General features: G+C 59.7%; 2 protein-coding genes across 5 annotated transcripts; one reads left to right on the top strand and one right to left on the bottom strand.

The window, feature by feature from the left end:
- The first annotated feature begins 881 nt into the window (after nucleotides 1–881).
- On the top strand, nucleotides 882–4373 carry MYL5 (myosin light chain 5). Its single transcript, XM_045474897.1, has 7 exons — nucleotides 882–1016; nucleotides 1573–1680; nucleotides 1869–1944; nucleotides 2728–2832; nucleotides 3278–3356; nucleotides 3938–3986; nucleotides 4272–4373. The coding sequence occupies exons 1-7, from the start codon at nucleotides 1014–1016 to the stop codon at nucleotides 4371–4373; spliced, it is 522 nt and encodes a 173-aa protein (XP_045330853.1). The 5' UTR covers nucleotides 882–1013.
- SLC49A3 (solute carrier family 49 member 3) lies at nucleotides 4178–14471 on the bottom strand. Of its 4 annotated transcripts, XM_045474874.1 has the most exons (11): nucleotides 14455–14471; nucleotides 14274–14338; nucleotides 9636–9794; nucleotides 9238–9451; nucleotides 9000–9076; nucleotides 7862–7999; nucleotides 7608–7724; nucleotides 6712–6864; nucleotides 6313–6470; nucleotides 5977–6086; nucleotides 4178–5424 (listed from the first exon to the last, which is right to left on the bottom strand). In XM_045474874.1, the coding sequence occupies exons 3-11, from the start codon at nucleotides 9762–9764 to the stop codon at nucleotides 5252–5254; spliced, it is 1269 nt and encodes a 422-aa protein (XP_045330830.1). In that variant the 5' UTR covers nucleotides 9765–9794; nucleotides 14274–14338; nucleotides 14455–14471; the 3' UTR covers nucleotides 4178–5251. The 4 variants fall into 4 exon arrangements, with proteins under 4 accessions (XP_045330830.1, XP_045330828.1, XP_045330827.1 ...); XM_045474872.1 differs by lacking the exons at nucleotides 14274–14338; nucleotides 14455–14471 and adding an exon at nucleotides 13173–13372 and having other exon boundaries at nucleotides 4178–5384; XM_045474871.1 differs by lacking the exons at nucleotides 14274–14338; nucleotides 14455–14471 and adding an exon at nucleotides 13173–13371.
- Nucleotides 14472–15933: the final 1462 nt, after the last annotated feature.

Here is a 15933-nt window from a genome sequence, read left to right as displayed (position 1 = left end):
CATACTTAGTGGAGACCAACAGTGAGCTGCCCCTGGGATCGCCCCAGGGGTGTCACGTGATGGAAGGTGCGTGCCCCGAGGGGCAGGATCCCGGCTACAGTGGCACTCGTGTGATGTGGTTCCCAGACGCACCTGCAGACTGGCCGCAGCTGATGCTTCCCTGCCAGGTGCAGGCACAGGGGCTCTGAGGGCTTGTTCCCCAGGTGTGGAACTGCAGAACCCTGCCTGCCCACTTCATTCGGCCACCAAGCGCCCTCCTCCTGCTCAGCCCACAGACCCCAGACCCCACCCCCGTCCTTTCCCACCCCTAACCTTCACTCCCCTCAACCCAGGACCAGGACATCCAGCCCCTGATTCTGTGGTGACCTTGGTACCTGGCACCATTCACAGGCACCTGTGTGCCCTCCCCAGCTTCTGCCTGCTGGGCCCCGATGTAGGGGGGAAACTTGCCCGAGTGATGGCCCAGGGCCCAGCCCATGTGGATGGCCCTTCGTCCCAGAAATGCTATCCCCACTGTGTTCCAGGCAAGGAGTTCCCTGCCATGGGGACGGGGCCCTGGGACTTATCTGCCACCGAGGCAGATAGGTGACGGTGCACACAACATGCTCGAGGAGTGCATGGTGACGAGGCCCCAAGGCCACTCACAGTAACTTTGTGCCAATCTGGGAAAGGTGCTCCTTCCTCTAGTTCCCATAGCTCCCGGGTCTTTGGTCCACGTGTAGGTGGCCCTGGAGATGTACAGAAAACAGGAGAACAAAAGCTTCTGGGTGAGGGGCAGTGGGGAGGTGCCTGGAAACCTGGGGGCCCTGCTGGGCAGGGCAGGATGGGCATCTGAGTCACCCGCCAGCTGCCAAAGCTCACTCTGCAGTTGTCCAGTCCCCAGGGTAGCCCTGCGCCTGCCCTTGTAGGGAGCGGCAGCCGGAGCCCGAAGTGTCCTGGGGGACTGGGTAGGAGCTTAAGACAGGCGACCTAGGCAGGGAGGGCACAGACGATCGCATCAGGCAGACCTAGGCATGGTGAGTGTGGCCCGCAGGCCACTGGGGCAGGAGCGAGTGTGAGTGTGTGTGTTTATGCACAGTGTGCAACTGTGACTATGTACACTTGCGTCACCTGCACAAGCGTGTGGTGTGTGTGTGTGTGTGTGTGTGTGTGCGCACAAGTTGAGTCTGTTTACATGTGTGAGGGTATGTGCAGTGGGGAGGAAATCTGTGCTCCGTGGCCGTCTCCATGCAGGTCTGGGGCTGAGAGACGAGGGCCCTGGCCTTCACCCTGGCAGGGTCCCGAGAACAGCCCCACCCGCTTGCTGGCCACCTGCACAACCCATCCGCTCCTTGGGTATTCGGGCCCAGCTGGTTCCTCCTGGCTGGATGGCAGGGCAAAGCTCAAGATGAGCTGCAGGTGCTGTGCTGTCAGGGCTCCTCACACCCACACCGGGCGCCTACAGCCATCCCAGCCCAGGGACCCGGGCTTGGGGTTCCCCCGGAGCCCCTGGTGCTATAGTCCATGCGTCCTCTGCCTTGCCTTCCAAAATGCCAGCCTGGAGGGCCCTCAGCCTTGCTGTTCTCACATTAGGCCAGCAGGAAGACCAAGAAGAAGGAAGGGGGGGGCCTTCGGGCCCAGAGAGCATCATCCAACGTCTTTTCCAACTTTGAGCAGACCCAGATCCAGGAGTTCAAGGAGGTGAGGCTTTGCTCTTGTCCCAGGTCCCCTCCACCCAGAAGCTCCTGACTCAGGGGCCCCCTGGGAATCATAAGGCAGGTGACCCAAAGACCCTATGTGAGCCTCGCTCCAGAGCCAATGAGAGTAGATGCCTGTCCTGACATGGTGTGGCTGGCCTGGCAACCTAGTGACCCTGGCTCCGGTTTCAGGCATTCACACTGATGGATCAGAACCGAGATGGCTTTATTGACAAGGAGGATCTGAAGGACACCTATGCCTCCCTGGGTATGTGCCATGGGGCAGAACCCCGCCACACCCCACCTCAGAATGTCCTCCAGCCCTGGAGAGCCTCGCTCTACACTTGGGCCCTACAGCCTGACCTGACATCCCACGTCCCACGGGCCATGAGGAGGTGGGCCGGGTCTCCCCTGGGGGAGAAATCCCTCTCTGGTTTGGCCAGGGCATCACTAGATGCCCAAGCACAGGCATCATGGATGGGGGGGGTTGGGACCAAAGCTCCAGGGAAGGGCTAACCTCCCAGAGGGACACCACTGCATGGGGAGGCTTGCCCTCCTGCCCCCAGGCCTGCTAAGGAAGCCCAGAAACAGACCCGGGAGAGAATGTGGAGCCAACTTCTGCTCCTCTGAAGAGCCAAAGACTGGCCCTTTCCCCCTCAACTTCCCACCTGGGGCCATGTTCTCAGCCTGAGGCAGTCCCAGGGGAGGACGGGTAGGTTTCTTTCCTCTGGGCCCCCTTACACCCAGGTAAGATCACGGTCTCCCTGGACCCCATGCGTGGCCTCTTCCTCCTCCTCGGCAGTCCATCTCCCCGGGGCTCAGGTTTTGGGGTTCTGCCGATGTGCAGAACCCGTACCCCACCACACTTGGGCCAAGTGTCCCCCCCATCTGCTCACTGCCCTCCTTCTGGTCTCCCCAACTTGATTCTGGGGTCACCTGGAGAATGATGGAGTTGGGAGGCCAGTGGGGACAGCAGACACATCAACAACAAGAACAGCCAGGGCGAGTGTGACCTTCCTACCCAGGGCCCCCTGTCTTGTATTGGCGACAGGCAAAACCAACGTCAAGGATGATGAGTTGGATGCCATGCTCAAGGAGGCCTCGGGACCCATCAACTTCACCATGTTCCTGAATATGTTTGGGGCGAAGCTGACGGGTGAGAACCATGGGGTGGGGAGCAGGGGCAGCCTTCAGGCCAGTCTGCCAAAGCCATCTGTATTTCGTTAGCTCCTAACACTTACAAACCCAGGCATTTCACATAAAAATCCAAATTTTCCAATTTGATGAAAAGCCTAGCATTCTGGTACCCACATCTGTGGGCCACACGCCCAGCCTACCTCCCATCTGCCTACTGGCGACAGCCTCTGTCCCTCACTCGCTGAGCACTCGCTCCACCTCTGGGCCTGGGTAGAACTCTGGGGACCCCCAGAACAGTCCCCTCAGGGTGGGTATAGAACTCCAGGGACCCCAGAACAGTCCCCTCAGGGTGGGAGCTGCAGAGTCTCCCAGGCGCTCAGGAGCTGGAGGTGGGAAGGCTCTGGGATGGCCCAGAGCAGGACTGGAGCCCTAAAAGCCCCTGGTTCAAGGCCTTTTGTGGGCAGGTACGGATGCCGAAGAGACCATCCTAAATGCCTTCAAGATGCTGGATCCTGAAGGCAAAGGCAGCATCAACAAGGACTAGTGAGTTTGGTCACAAACGCCTGGGTGTCTCCCCTGAGGGGCGCCAAGCCCCCCACCCCCACCCCGCCCCAGGGTCCAGGTGTTGGGCTGCCTGCCCCAAGGTCCCAAGTCCCTCAGGGTAACTGAGGGCAAAACCAGTCCTACCCACACCGAGGCCGGGGCACCCAGTGACCCAGCTGGTCATGCCACTTGTACCATCGCTGGGTCTTTAACCCCCTTTGAGGGCTACATCAGCCAAGCACTGGGAGTGGGCACATTTGGTGTGCCAGGCACTCGCCTCTAGTCCCTCCTCAGTCTCCTCCCTGCATGTGGAGCCCCCCACAAGGGGTAGCGACCCCTGAGTGTCAGGAAGGACTCCCAGTGACCACTCCCCGGTGCCTAGGGCCCCCCCTAGAGCCAGGCTTCCAAAAGACACCTGCACTGTGAGTGGGTGGGACTAGAGGGTGAGCGTACCCCCCTGGGGGCATCCCACACAGAAGAGCCAAGTCACGCGGCTCCCCTGGGGCCACCCCTCCGGTGCTTCTGGTGATGGTCCCTTTCTTCAGAGCAGCCTAATTTGGCTTCTCCCTCCTTGTCCTCAGCATCAAGCGGCTGTTGATGTCTCAGGCAGACAAGATGACCGCTGAAGAGGTAATGGTCCGCTCCGCCCCCACCCCACCCCCTCCCCCACGGCCCTCCGTGCAGCTCCGGTGTGGCCCTCTGGGCTCCAGGGGGATGCTCCCTGGGCCTCCAGAAGCTGCACCATCAGGGTGGGCGGGGCACCCGGTGGCTGGGCCCTAGTCCCACCCCTGGCTCCCCACAAGCAAAAACAACACGGGAGCTGGCTGGAGTGAGTTGCCTGTAATTCAGCGGACCATTTGGCTCCTTCGCCTCCTCCCTGGGCCTGACCCGCCCCCGCACCACATGGGCTTGCAGGTTGACCAGATGTTCCAGTTTGCCACCATCGATGCTGCAGGCAACCTGGACTACAAGGCACTGAGCTACGTGCTCACCCACGGGGAGGAGAAGGAGGAGTGAGGGGCATGGCCCCGTCCCCACCTGGGCTGCAGCCAGTTCAATAAACATGAACCCACAAACCTGCCTGCCAGTGTCTGCAGAGGGAGAGGAGGACGCGTCACCTGGGGGTGGGGAAGTGTCCGCCTTGGCAGGGAGAGTGTGGGGAGGGTCCACTGTGGGTGGGAGTGTTTGCTTGGAACTAGGAGGGTCTGGAGGGGAAGGGCCTGCTGGGGTGGGAGCATCTGCCTGTGGGGTCCTCCCTCTGCTTCCCCTCCCCACCCAGCCTCCCCCCCCCCCCCCCCCCGCTGTGCTAGCACTCATCCCAGGGCATTAGGCCACTCGGTGGTCAGCAGAGGTTGAGTAAAGCTACGGGTTGGGATCCCCCAAACACGGCCTTTCTGACAACTGTCGACTCCAGACTCGGTCATGCTAGGGGCCCCCAGGGCCCCCAATCCCTCCATGTCCCCCTCGGCTCTTGTCTCTCTCGCTAGGTCCACTCCCATACGCTGCTCCAGCAGCAGCCACCCTGGGTCTGGCCTGGCCACTGGGGTGTCTGCTTGTCGCACGGCACCAGCAGTTCTTGCCACAGCCACGGGGTCCTCTCTGGGCCACCCGGCCTCGCCCCAAGTCCCTCCGGCACCTGCATGAAGCTGTCACCCTGTGACCAAAGCCTGTCTCTCCTGGCCTCCCCTTCATGTCCCCAGAACCACTTCTTGATGCACTAACTGCTCTCTTAGCTTCCAGATCTCGTCAGGGACCCTTGTGACATCTCTGCAAGTCCTGAGGGTTCCAGGGGCTCAGGGCTCCCAGGAACAAGAAGGCGGGGCCAGGAGAACAGCTCTAGGGACGAGTGGCCCCGAGCGTCCTAGGGCGCCAGTGCCGGAGGTCGTGTGGATGCCTCAGGGGGTGGCTGCCGGGTGGGGCTCGCGGTCCACGGTCGCAGGGGACATGTCCTCCTGGATGGAGCAGCTCGCACCGGCCTCAGCCTGGAGGCGCCGGTATGGTGTGTGGAAGAAGAGAACCAGGAAGCAGCTGAAGAGGGTGCAGAGGCCAGCCATCAGCAGCATGGACACTGGGGAGACACAACCCAGCTCTGTTCTGAGGCTCGCCCAAGCAGCCAAGCTCCCCACACAGGACCCAGAGTAGCCACACGGCTGGCAGAGCCCCCGCGGACCCCACTGGCCATGACCAGAGAGTGACCTGGAAACAGATCTTGCCCAGCATCCAACGGGCCCTGAGGGCATGTTCACAGACCCAGGTGTGGTGAGATCCAAGGTCAACGGCATGGGGTCCCTGGACGTGGCCATCCTCACCCCTGTCTCTCTCTCTCTTTCCTCTCTTTGCCTCGCTCTCTCTTTCCCTGATCTCATTTTTAAACAACTCACGTGGGCTTAAAAGTTGAGCTTTCATCAGGGCCTCAGGGCTGCTCCCACCATCCTAAGCCTTGGTGGGGAAAGGTCGGCCTTGGTGCCCTCCAACTCTACCCCGCCCTAGCCCTGTGGGTGCCCTGCACGTGCCAAGGAGAGCAAAAGATGCCGAGAGGAAGGGGCCCGTGGAAGGGAGTTTCCAGGGCCGGAGGTGGGGGGGCTAGGCCCCGAGGTCCCATGCAGGCCGGGGCACTCACCCTGCCAGTCCAGTGGGCCCTGGCCATCCTGGCAGGTGGAGACAGACGGCTCCGCACGGCGCACGGTCAGGGCAGTCAGCAGGACCATGACGAGCACGCCCTCGGCCTGCCTAGACAGCCACGAGGCCTTCAGCCCTGCCCCAGGCACCGCTCACTGCTCTCAGTGCCGTCGGTCATTCTGAGGGCAGCGTGCTGTTCCGGCCAGTGTGGACCCCAGCAGCCAGCCTAGGACTGCACGCAGCTCAGAACGTGCAGGTGACCCACTGTGTAGCCTGGAGTGGGGTGAGGGGAGGGTCTCTGGGGTCCCAGGGAAGTGGCAGAGGGACCGACACTCACCCCAGCACGAAGATCAGGCCCGCAGCCGCACCCTCACCCACAGGGAAGGAGCACTCAACGGCCAGCTCCATGGCAATGGGTGCCACCGCGAAACCAAAGAGGCCAAGCAGTGAGCAGATGGCAGCCAGCGCGAGGGTCTGTCCCTGCAGCTGAGACACCTAGGGGGCAGTGAGCCACACAGAGGGATGGGACACCCAGACCCAGCCAGGCCCTGTACCAGCACCCTGTCTGAGCTGAGCGGGGGACAGGGTCAGGGGACCGGGGAGCCCATCCCACCCAGGGACCACTCCAGTGGGCAGAAGGTCGAAATTTCTGCTTTGACCCAGTTGCCAGCTGCCCTGCCCCAGAGCACCCCACTCCCACCACTGTAGGGTAGTCTTGGTTCGTGGGGACTCTCACCAGAGCAAAGGCCACACAGACCACGGAGGTCAGACAGAAGCCAATCTTGACAGCTTCGGTGAAGAGCTTGGTCCGGTCCACATACAGGCTGAGAACCAGGGCCCCCAGGACCCCAAACACAATGAAGAGAGCCCCGCAAAGGCCTATAAATTCCTGGAGGGGGAGAGGGGGTGGGGGGCACCCCATCATTGGGGCACAGTGACACCGGGGCCCCAGGAGGAGGCACTCACCTTCAAGACGCACACCATCACCAAGAGGCCCATGGCAGGGTGACAGGGAAGGCTCAGCTGTAGGATCAGCTATGAGCGAGGGGCAGCACGTCCTCCACTGGAGGCGCCGCTCTCCTGTGTCGCCATGCCCCGGGAACTCAACAATTGCTAAAGGCAAGGGCCTGGTTGCTGTAGACACCCTTCAGTGCCCACGGGCCCCTCATGAGTTGGGAACATGCCAGGCCTGAATCCCACACCCAGGGCTGATGCCAGACGGGGGAGGGCATGGCCAGAGATGCTACGAGCAGAGCAAGGCCTTTCCAATCTCCAAATATCAGAAGAGGACCCTTCGGCCCTTCAGGGTTGAAGCCATCCTGGGTGGGACACCGGGAAAGACAGCGGAAAGCACACACAAAATCCCAGGCCACTTGGGCACCGCCACCATCCCCTCCTCAGGGCCACCACTCATCCTCAGACTGTATTTGGCACCTGACACAACTTTTCACACACGGCATCTCAATACCACCCACAACAGGAGGTTACCCTGTCTAGCTGTGGCAATGCAGCACTGGGGGAGGTCCTGGGCCACCTGACGGAGGCAGAGGCAGACGGCCTTCAGGGTGACAGTAATGGCCCCCAAGCCCCACCCTTGAGCGGGAGGAAGGGTCAGGGTGGGGCAGCACTCACGTTGGAGTAGCCCCTCACACACAGGACCTGCTCCAGGAGGGCCGAGAAGCTGGAGAAGATGCCGATGCCGCCCCCGAAACACACGGCCAGGATGACATAGGCTCTGTTACACAAGAGCTGGGGGAGAAGGCACCGCTCAGCACAGGAGCTCCCGCAGGACATGCAGAGGCTCCGACAGGGCCTGTCCTGACCCCCTTCCCTCCTCAGCTCCTCCCCACCCCGATGACCCCAGCCCGGGATCCCACGGCACCGACCAGCTTCAGCCCATCCAGGAACTTCTCTGAGGGGGAGTGGATGGCCCTGGCGGAGGGTGGGGTGGGGGGCACGCTCTCCAAGAGGCAGGCGGTGGCCAGCAGGCAGGTGATGCCGGCAGGGATGATATAGATGCCCAGCTGGGGAGAGGGTGCACGTGAGTGTGCGTGCGTGTGCAAGTGTGTCTGCGAGCACACGAGTGTGTGTGCGTGCGCAGGCCCTCGCAAACACGTGCACATGCACACGAGGGCTTCACGTCCGCCGCTCTGAGCACCAGGTGGCACACGGCCCCCCTCGCTAGCCACCCCCACCGGCCATCCCGAGGCAGACAAAGGCAAGCCTGGGGGTCTGCTCGGCTTTGCTTCATCCAGAGCCCTGGCTTTCGAAAGGTCACACAGAGATGACTTCCTCGGTGACAACCTTAGCCCCAGACTCACCCATCCGCCTGCCAACCGAACCTTCCTTCCTGCCTTTGTGAATGACCCCGACACTTACCCGGCTGCACGGCTGGAAGCCCCTCGCCTCTCCCAACCTGGCCTGAGCTACCCCCCCCCCCCGCCCCACCCAACCGAAGTCCCAACGCCCCGCCTGGACGCCGCAACCGCGTCTTTGGCTCCCCGAGTCTTTGGGCCAGGTTGAATTGTTCTCCCCCTAGACACCCCCGGGGTTTCCATCACATCGATGGCAACCACCTACCACCTGGCTGACCCTTCCCTCCACGGCAGACACGCTGGCCTCTGGCTGCAACCCCTACCCCTCAACCTCACATCCACCTCAGGGCCTTTGTTGGTCCCTCGTCTCCCTCTCCAGCCCGCCCCATAAACACTGCCTCCTGCTCCAGTCAGCCCCTCAGCTCACCAAAGGCCTCTCCCCACCAAGGAAAGCAACATCCTGGTCCCTAGAGCTGTGTCTGACGAGGTGCCTAGGACTCGCACGTGTGGAGAAATCCCGCGTGCACCGGGGCCACTTGCTGGTGTGGCCACAGGGAGGGGCAGGTGCATACTCACACTGGCTCGTGCACACATTCCACACAAACACTCACGTACACACGTGTGTGCACACGCGAGCCCATCATGCCCACACACACACACCGCACACAAAGGCACACGCGTGTGCCTGCACCTCATGGGGTGCCCTCACCATCATGGGGATGTCCTCCTCCTTCTTCACCAGGGCAGGTGACAGCAGGTTGGCCACCAGGATGCCCAGGGGGTTTGCTGGATGGACAGATGGAGACACATGTCAGCTCAGCCGTGGCCAGGCCTGGTCCCCAGCCCACAGGCAGAGCCCTTTGCTCTCTGAGAGCTGGGAGCACAGAGGTGGCAGGACCCTCTCACTAAGCCTCGGGAGACCATCAGCCTCACCCCCTGCCACTCACACATGGTGCCAATCATGTTGGCCGTGGCTCGCTGGTGCTCGGGGAACCACAAGGCAGCCAGCTTGGCTGGAGAGAAGACGACCAGGGTCTGGGCCAGGGCACAGAGGCTCTGCCCACCCATGAGGAAGGCAAATGGGTCCTGGATCCTGCCGACCATGAAGGGCAAGGTTCGGAACACACTCCCGGCAAAGTTCAGCCACGCGCACACGATGGTCTGCAGGGATGGGGTTGGAGCGCTGCCTGGCCAGCCCGGACTCCCGGCCCAGCACCCTGCCCTCTGCCCTGCCACCCCAGTGGCTCTGCCTGGAGATCCCCAGAGAGGAAGCAATGGCTCTCGAGCCCTCACTCGAGGACCCTGCCCCATTCAAGAGCTGACCCTCGTGTGGGGTCTGACTCACTGCCCAGCGGAGCCCAACAGAATCCAGAACCCAGATGGCCACCACGCCGGACGGGATGGACGCCACGAGGTAGACTCGCGAAAGCCAGTTGATCTGCTCGGTGGAGAGGAGGAAGCGGTGGGCAATCATGTCGGCCACGGGTGCGAAGCTGAGCCACAGCTGTGGACACACGCTGGCGTCAGCCCATGGGGCAGGTGCCACGGACACCATAGCCACCCACTGTCCCAGGCTCAGCCAGCCAGTCTGAGGGAGAGAAAGTGCCTGGCGATCCCGTAAGGGCCAGTGTCTTCATCCAGTCACCTCCAAGGGAGTGCACCAGGTTGGGGGGGGGTGGTCAGACAGTGTGCCCGGGATGCAGAACAGCACCATCCTGCAGGCACGGTCCGGTGGGCGGGGGGGGGGGGGGGGGGGGGGGGGGACAGAGGCTGAAGATCCGGCCAGAGCCTGCAGGATCGTAAGCCCTACCAAGACTGGCCCTCTAAGGAGAAAGCCCAGAGGGCTGCCAGTGAGAGGCAGCTGTCTGAAGGGGGGAGGGGAGCTCTACACAGTGCGTGGGCATGACGAGGCCTAGACCAGGGACTGGACAGCACTGGAGCCTGGCAGGGTAGAAGAGGGGGTCTGGATCCCGGCATCCCAGTCGCACAGATGTATAGATGGCCCAGACTGGCTGGGCAGAGGAGCGCATCTGGGGGGACACTCGGTGCCTGTGGTGAATACCCAGATGGCTAAGGGTAGGAGGCTGGGTGGGCCTGCAGCCATTGAAGGGATGTTTCCACCGGAGGGGGGGGGGGGCAGAAAGGGGCCCAAAAGGTATCTCTAGCTCGTCTGCAAACTCAGTGATTGAGTCCCAGGTGGAAACACCAGGATTATGCGCTGGCCCTGCCCAAAGCCAGCCCCACCTGTCCTACAGGAGACGCAGGTGTTTGGGACGTGAGGCCCTCCCTGACAGGTGACATTTCCCAGCTGTAGGTGCTGTCAAGTGCTGGGACTCAACTCCACAGACCTTCGGCCAGCAGACCTAAGGCAAGACCTTAAGCTCGACTGGGACAGTGGGGAAGACCACTGACCTTCCTGGCGGAGCCGAGACCCCTGCACGGGTGAGGCAAGAGGGGAGGAGGGGCTCTCCAAGGATTACTGCAGGTGGGAGAGGGGAGATGGGCCAGGGATGGACCAAAGACAAGGGCAGCACAATTCAAAGTGCACAATCACTGCAAATCTGAGAGACCCAGAAATGCAGGGGCTGGCCCCAGACCACACCCTCCGTGGTGAGGCCAGTGAGATCCAGGCTTGCTGACCCAAACAGACATTGACCACAAAGTCTCACATGACAGAGAACTTGGGCAACAGCTGCCTTTTCTTCCTTTTCCACCCCCTTTTTTAGGACAAAACAGAGGACAGATCTTCCACGTTCAGAAAAAGACCTGTTCCTGCCCAACTGATCCAGCGAAGACAAACCGCGGGGTCTGTGCTCCAAACCCGCCCTGCTGAGCCGAGCCCATTCCTTGCTCCTCCCCAAAGCTTGTGGCTGGCAGGGCAGAGACAGGTCTAAACTGTGCAAGGCAACATGGGGACAACAGTTTATCTCCACTGCATACAAGGATTCCCTTCAGGCCCCTCCAGCCCTGCCGGGTGCCTCCTTGTATCCCTTGAGTGTGCTGACAGATGCCCCACGTGCTGGCTCTTGCCCAGACCACGAGGCTATCTCCTTGGGTCACTCTGAGGCCACCCAGACCTCACTCCAGACACTGTTCCACCTGCCTCTGACACTGCCCTCTCAGAACCATAGAGCTGTGGTCACCTGGCTGCAGACAAGTCCACGAGGGGACATGTCTGGGGTTAGCCTCATGGTCGGTGTTTATCGTGGTGACCAGAGCAGGGACCGTAATTCCCGATGAGAGTCCTGCTTGCTCCATAACGATTTGTGGACCAAAGGAGAGTGCAGCAGGATACTGCCTTAGTGTCCAAGGGACTTCTCGAGGCCACTCATGATACCCGTCCCCTCCCAGAGTCATCAGAGCAGTTCTAGGGGCTGTGTCCTCAGACCGCTGGGCCCAAAGCCAGCTCCGGCTTCCTAGCAGCTAGAAGCACCTGGCCGACAAGCCACTGTGCAGAGTCCCATAGAGAAAAGAGGTTTCCAGAGTCACAGCAGACTTCAGCCCAGGCCATGGATGCCAGCTGGTCCCAGCACAGGGCTGGCTCTCCACACGCAGTCAGCAAGGAAAAGAGGCAAAAGGCCCTGATCAGTTTGGAATAACATCCAAGAGTGGTTGGACACCTCCCTGAGGTGTCTGCCCACACTCAGTTCACCCCCACTGAGCCCGCTGTACGTGACGGGCTAGGGAAAGAGGGGCCTAAACCTCTGCACAGAACAGCTGAGGGCTCAGGGGTGAGCTGGAGAGAAGCAGGGTGGGGAGCTGAGCCCCTGTAAGTGGTAGACCCTGTCCTCACTGCTCGACCGGTCTCGGGTCTCTGCTCTGTGTGGGTTTCCAGGGCAGGGTCACCGCCAGCAGTGGGAACCATTCTAGAACAGGTAACGGGTCACTGGGGACCCGAGCTGGGGAACTGTGGAGAGGCTGTGCACACAGGTAAGGAAGGCCCCCTGTGAGGGTCCCGCATACTGAGTCAGAAACCCAGTGAAGGGGCGCCTGGGTGGCGCAGTCGGTTAAGCGTCCGACTTCAGCCAGGTCACGATCTTGCGGTCCGTGAGTTCGAGCCCCGCGTCAGGCTCTGGGCTGATGGCTCAGAGCCTGGAGCCTGTTTCGGATTCTGTGTTTCCCTCTCTCTCTGCCCCTCCCCCGTTCATGCTCTGTCTCTCTCTGTCCCGAAAATAAATAAACGTTGAAAAAAAATTTTTTTTTTTAAAAAAAGAAACCCAGTGAAGGCTCCAGGGCACAGGTAAGCAAGGCGGCTGAGCCCTGCCTGCCTTGCAGACTGGGGTGGGGAGTTTGGAGAGGGAGGGCAAGAGCCAGATCATGAAGGCCTGTAGCCAGACGTTGGGTGTTCCGGAGGAAGACCCCTCTCCAGCTATGACAGTGACCCCCACCTCCTCCTGAGGAAGGGAGGGACTCTTTCGAAACCACCACAGGTCACAGGACCCAGGCTGGGCCGCCTGGAGGACAGATGCCAGCTCTACTCCCTGTGCAGCCACAGCGGGGAGAAGGGCCTCTGGTCCCACGGCCGCGCGCTGAGGTCGCCGGCGCCCCCACTCCCAGCGGTCCCATAGTGCACACCGACCCCGCCCTGGGTGCAGCGGGACACTGGAAGGTGCGAAGCGCGCCGACTCAGGCGGGGTCCCAGCTCGGGCCGCCCGCCCCCGCCCGGAGGCGACCCCAGACCCCCATACTGGGGCATTGGAGACGGAGGCGACCCCAGACCCCCGCACCGGGGCATTGGAGACGGAGGCGACCCCAGACCCCCGCACCGGGGCATTGGAGACGCAGGCGACCCCAGACCCCCGCACCGGGGCATTGGAGACGCAGGCGGCCCCAGACCCCCGCACCGGGGCATTGGAGACGGAGGCGGCCCCAGACCCCCTACCGTGGCGTTGGAGAAGCTGAGAAGGCTGAGCACCAGCAGAAAGACCCAGCGACGCGCGTAGACGCGGTAGTCCCACAGCGCGCCCAGGGCCTGGGTCGCGTCGGCCCCCGGCCGGTCCCCCGCCGGCAGGACCATCGCCCGCCGCTCCCGCCGCGCGGGTTGAGGAACGCGGCGCCGGGGCCAGGACCGCCCCGGAAGGTGGTGCCAGGCGCGCGGGGCGGGGCGGGGCGGGACGGGGCGCTCAGGGTCAGTCCCCGCCCCGAGGGACGGCGGTCGCTGCTCCGCCCAGGGGGAAAGATACCAGTCATGAAGTTGGACCCAGCTCCGTTGGCCAGGATGGAAGTCTGTGCCACAAAAACAGGGACAAAGTCCCCTCGCCGGGGCGAAGGAGGTCACGGCCTCTGTGCGGTCGCAAGGCGGACACGCCCACGCGGGTGGGTACAGGAGAGGGCACCCATGAAGTAACTCTGCCCGGCACGAGGTCCGCATTTCCTGAAAGGGGTTGTGGAAGGGTCCCCTACACTTCCCCCCACCCCAATTGCTGCTGTCCAAACAAATTACAAGGAGCGGCAGGAGGCCAGTGGAAGAGGAGGCTGGGGTCAGTTTGCCAAGATCCTCGAATCCAGACGAGGCATTAGATTGGGCCCTTGTTGGGAGCAGGAACCAGGGGACTGGGCAGAGTTGGTGCTGCTCAGGAGGAAGGCAGGGTCCAAGGCCAGCCTGGCCTGCCCAGGGAAAGGGCCTGGGGACCTGGGGGCACTCAGCCTCCCCCATCCGGTTATTGTCTGCAGTTTGCAACTGAGGAAACAGCTGGGGCAGAGTGGGGCGAGAACCGTGAGCTGCAAGGCAGAGAGGAGGGGATGTCTGCTGTCTCTCCCACAAGAACACGCTTGTGGTGGGCCAGCCTCCTCTCCAGCTTCCTCCTCACCCAGAAGTCCACCTCGGAAATCCTCCCTTCTACTCTCCAAATACTACTCTTCCTAAGGTCGCCCGTGATCTCTATGGGGCTGACATAAACGGACGAGATGCTATTCCTGTCCACCTCTGTGACCCTCCTGCTCAGCTTGAGAGGGCCCCTCCTCCCATCCTTAGGGCTCCTATGTGGAGTGGGCAGCTCAGTAAGGTCGCAGTCGTATTTTTTCATACCAACGATGGACATGTGGAAACTAAAATTAAAGACACAATACCATTTAAAATTACTTTGGACAATTAAAAATTTTTAATCTTTAAAAAATTTTACAGACCCTCCCCCCCGGGTCAGTAAAAATTAATAAAAGGAAACCTCAATAAAAATGGAGTCAGTGGGGTGCCTGGGTGGCTCAGTTGGTTAAGCATCCGACTGCAGTTCAGGTTATGATCTCCTGGTTCATGGGTTCAAGCCCCATGTGGGGCTCTGTGCTGGCAGCTCACAGATCCTGAAGCCTGCTTCAGATTCTATGTCTCTCTCTCTCTCTCTCTCTCTCACTCTCTGCCCCTCCGCTCTCAAAAAAAAAAAAAAAAAAAAAAAAAAAAATTTAATGGAGTCAGGAGTCCAGAAGGGGGAGCTCTCATGCAGTACCATTCAATATCAGAAATTGCCAGTACAGACCCTAACAGAAGAATTGTCAACAGGAAAGAATCATCAGTTACAGGCCCCAACAGGAAAAGATGCGCATGATGCATCTCCTACAAGGAATTAACCACCCCTGCAACTCAGCCAGTGAGAAACTGTCATGACTGTACACTCTTGTCTTTTTCCAGCGGACTTTAATTCAAAACAACCCCTCCCAACTTCCTCCTTCTCTTTAAAATAACATTCCTGGGGCGCCTGGGTGGCTCAGTCGGTTAAGCGTCCGACTTCAGCTCAGGTCACGATCTCGCAGTCCGTGAGTTCGAGCCCCGCGTCGGGCTCTGCGCTGATGGCTCAGAGCCTGGAGCCTGCTTCCGATTCTGTGTCTCCCTCTCTCTCTGCCCCTCCCCTGCTCACACTCTGGCTCTCTCTGTCTCAAAAATAAATAAATGTTAAAAAAAAATAAATAAATAATTAAATAACGTTAAAAATAAATAAATAAAATAAATAAATAAATAAAATAAATAAATAAAATAAATAAATAAAATAAATAAATAAAATAAATAAATAAATAAATAAAATAAATAAAAATTTTTTTAAAAAATAAACGTTAAAAAAAATAAAAAATTTAAAAAAAAATTTGTTCGACTAGCCTGTGATTTTGGCCGTAGCTTGCTTGTCCCAAATTGCAATTCTTTGCTATTCTCGAGTAAACTCATTTTTTTGCTGGTAAAATAATTGACTTATATCTTTAAGGTCAAAAGGTATAAATTTAGCAAACTGTACACAGAACTTGTATGCTAAAAATTATGCAACACAAATGAAAGAAATCAGTGAAGACCTATAAAAAAGGGAGAGATGTACCATGTTCATGGATCAGAAGTCTCAACATAGTAAAAATGTCAGTTCTCCCCAGATTGATCCGTAAGATTAATACAATTCCTATCAAAAGAGTTTTGTAGGGGCAACTGGGTGATTCAGTTGGGTAAGCGTTGGAATCTTCTTGATTTTGGCTCAGGTCATGATCTCCTGAGTTCATGAGTTCCAGCTCCTGGAAGGGCAGAGCCTGCTTAGGATTCTCTTTCTCTCCCTTTCTCTCTGCCCCTCCCCTGCACACAAGCACACACATTTGCTCTCGCATGCTCTCTCTCTCTCTCTGAAAAGTAAATAAATAAACAATCAAACAAAGCGTTTTTTAGACATAGAGTGGGA

The sequence above is a fragment of the Leopardus geoffroyi genome, chromosome B1 (genome assembly GCF_018350155.1).
Source record: "Leopardus geoffroyi isolate Oge1 chromosome B1, O.geoffroyi_Oge1_pat1.0, whole genome shotgun sequence".
NCBI lineage: Eukaryota > Metazoa > Chordata > Mammalia > Carnivora > Felidae > Leopardus > Leopardus geoffroyi.
Note: the sequence above shows the minus strand (reverse complement) of the source record. Positions and strands in the feature narration are given on the sequence as shown.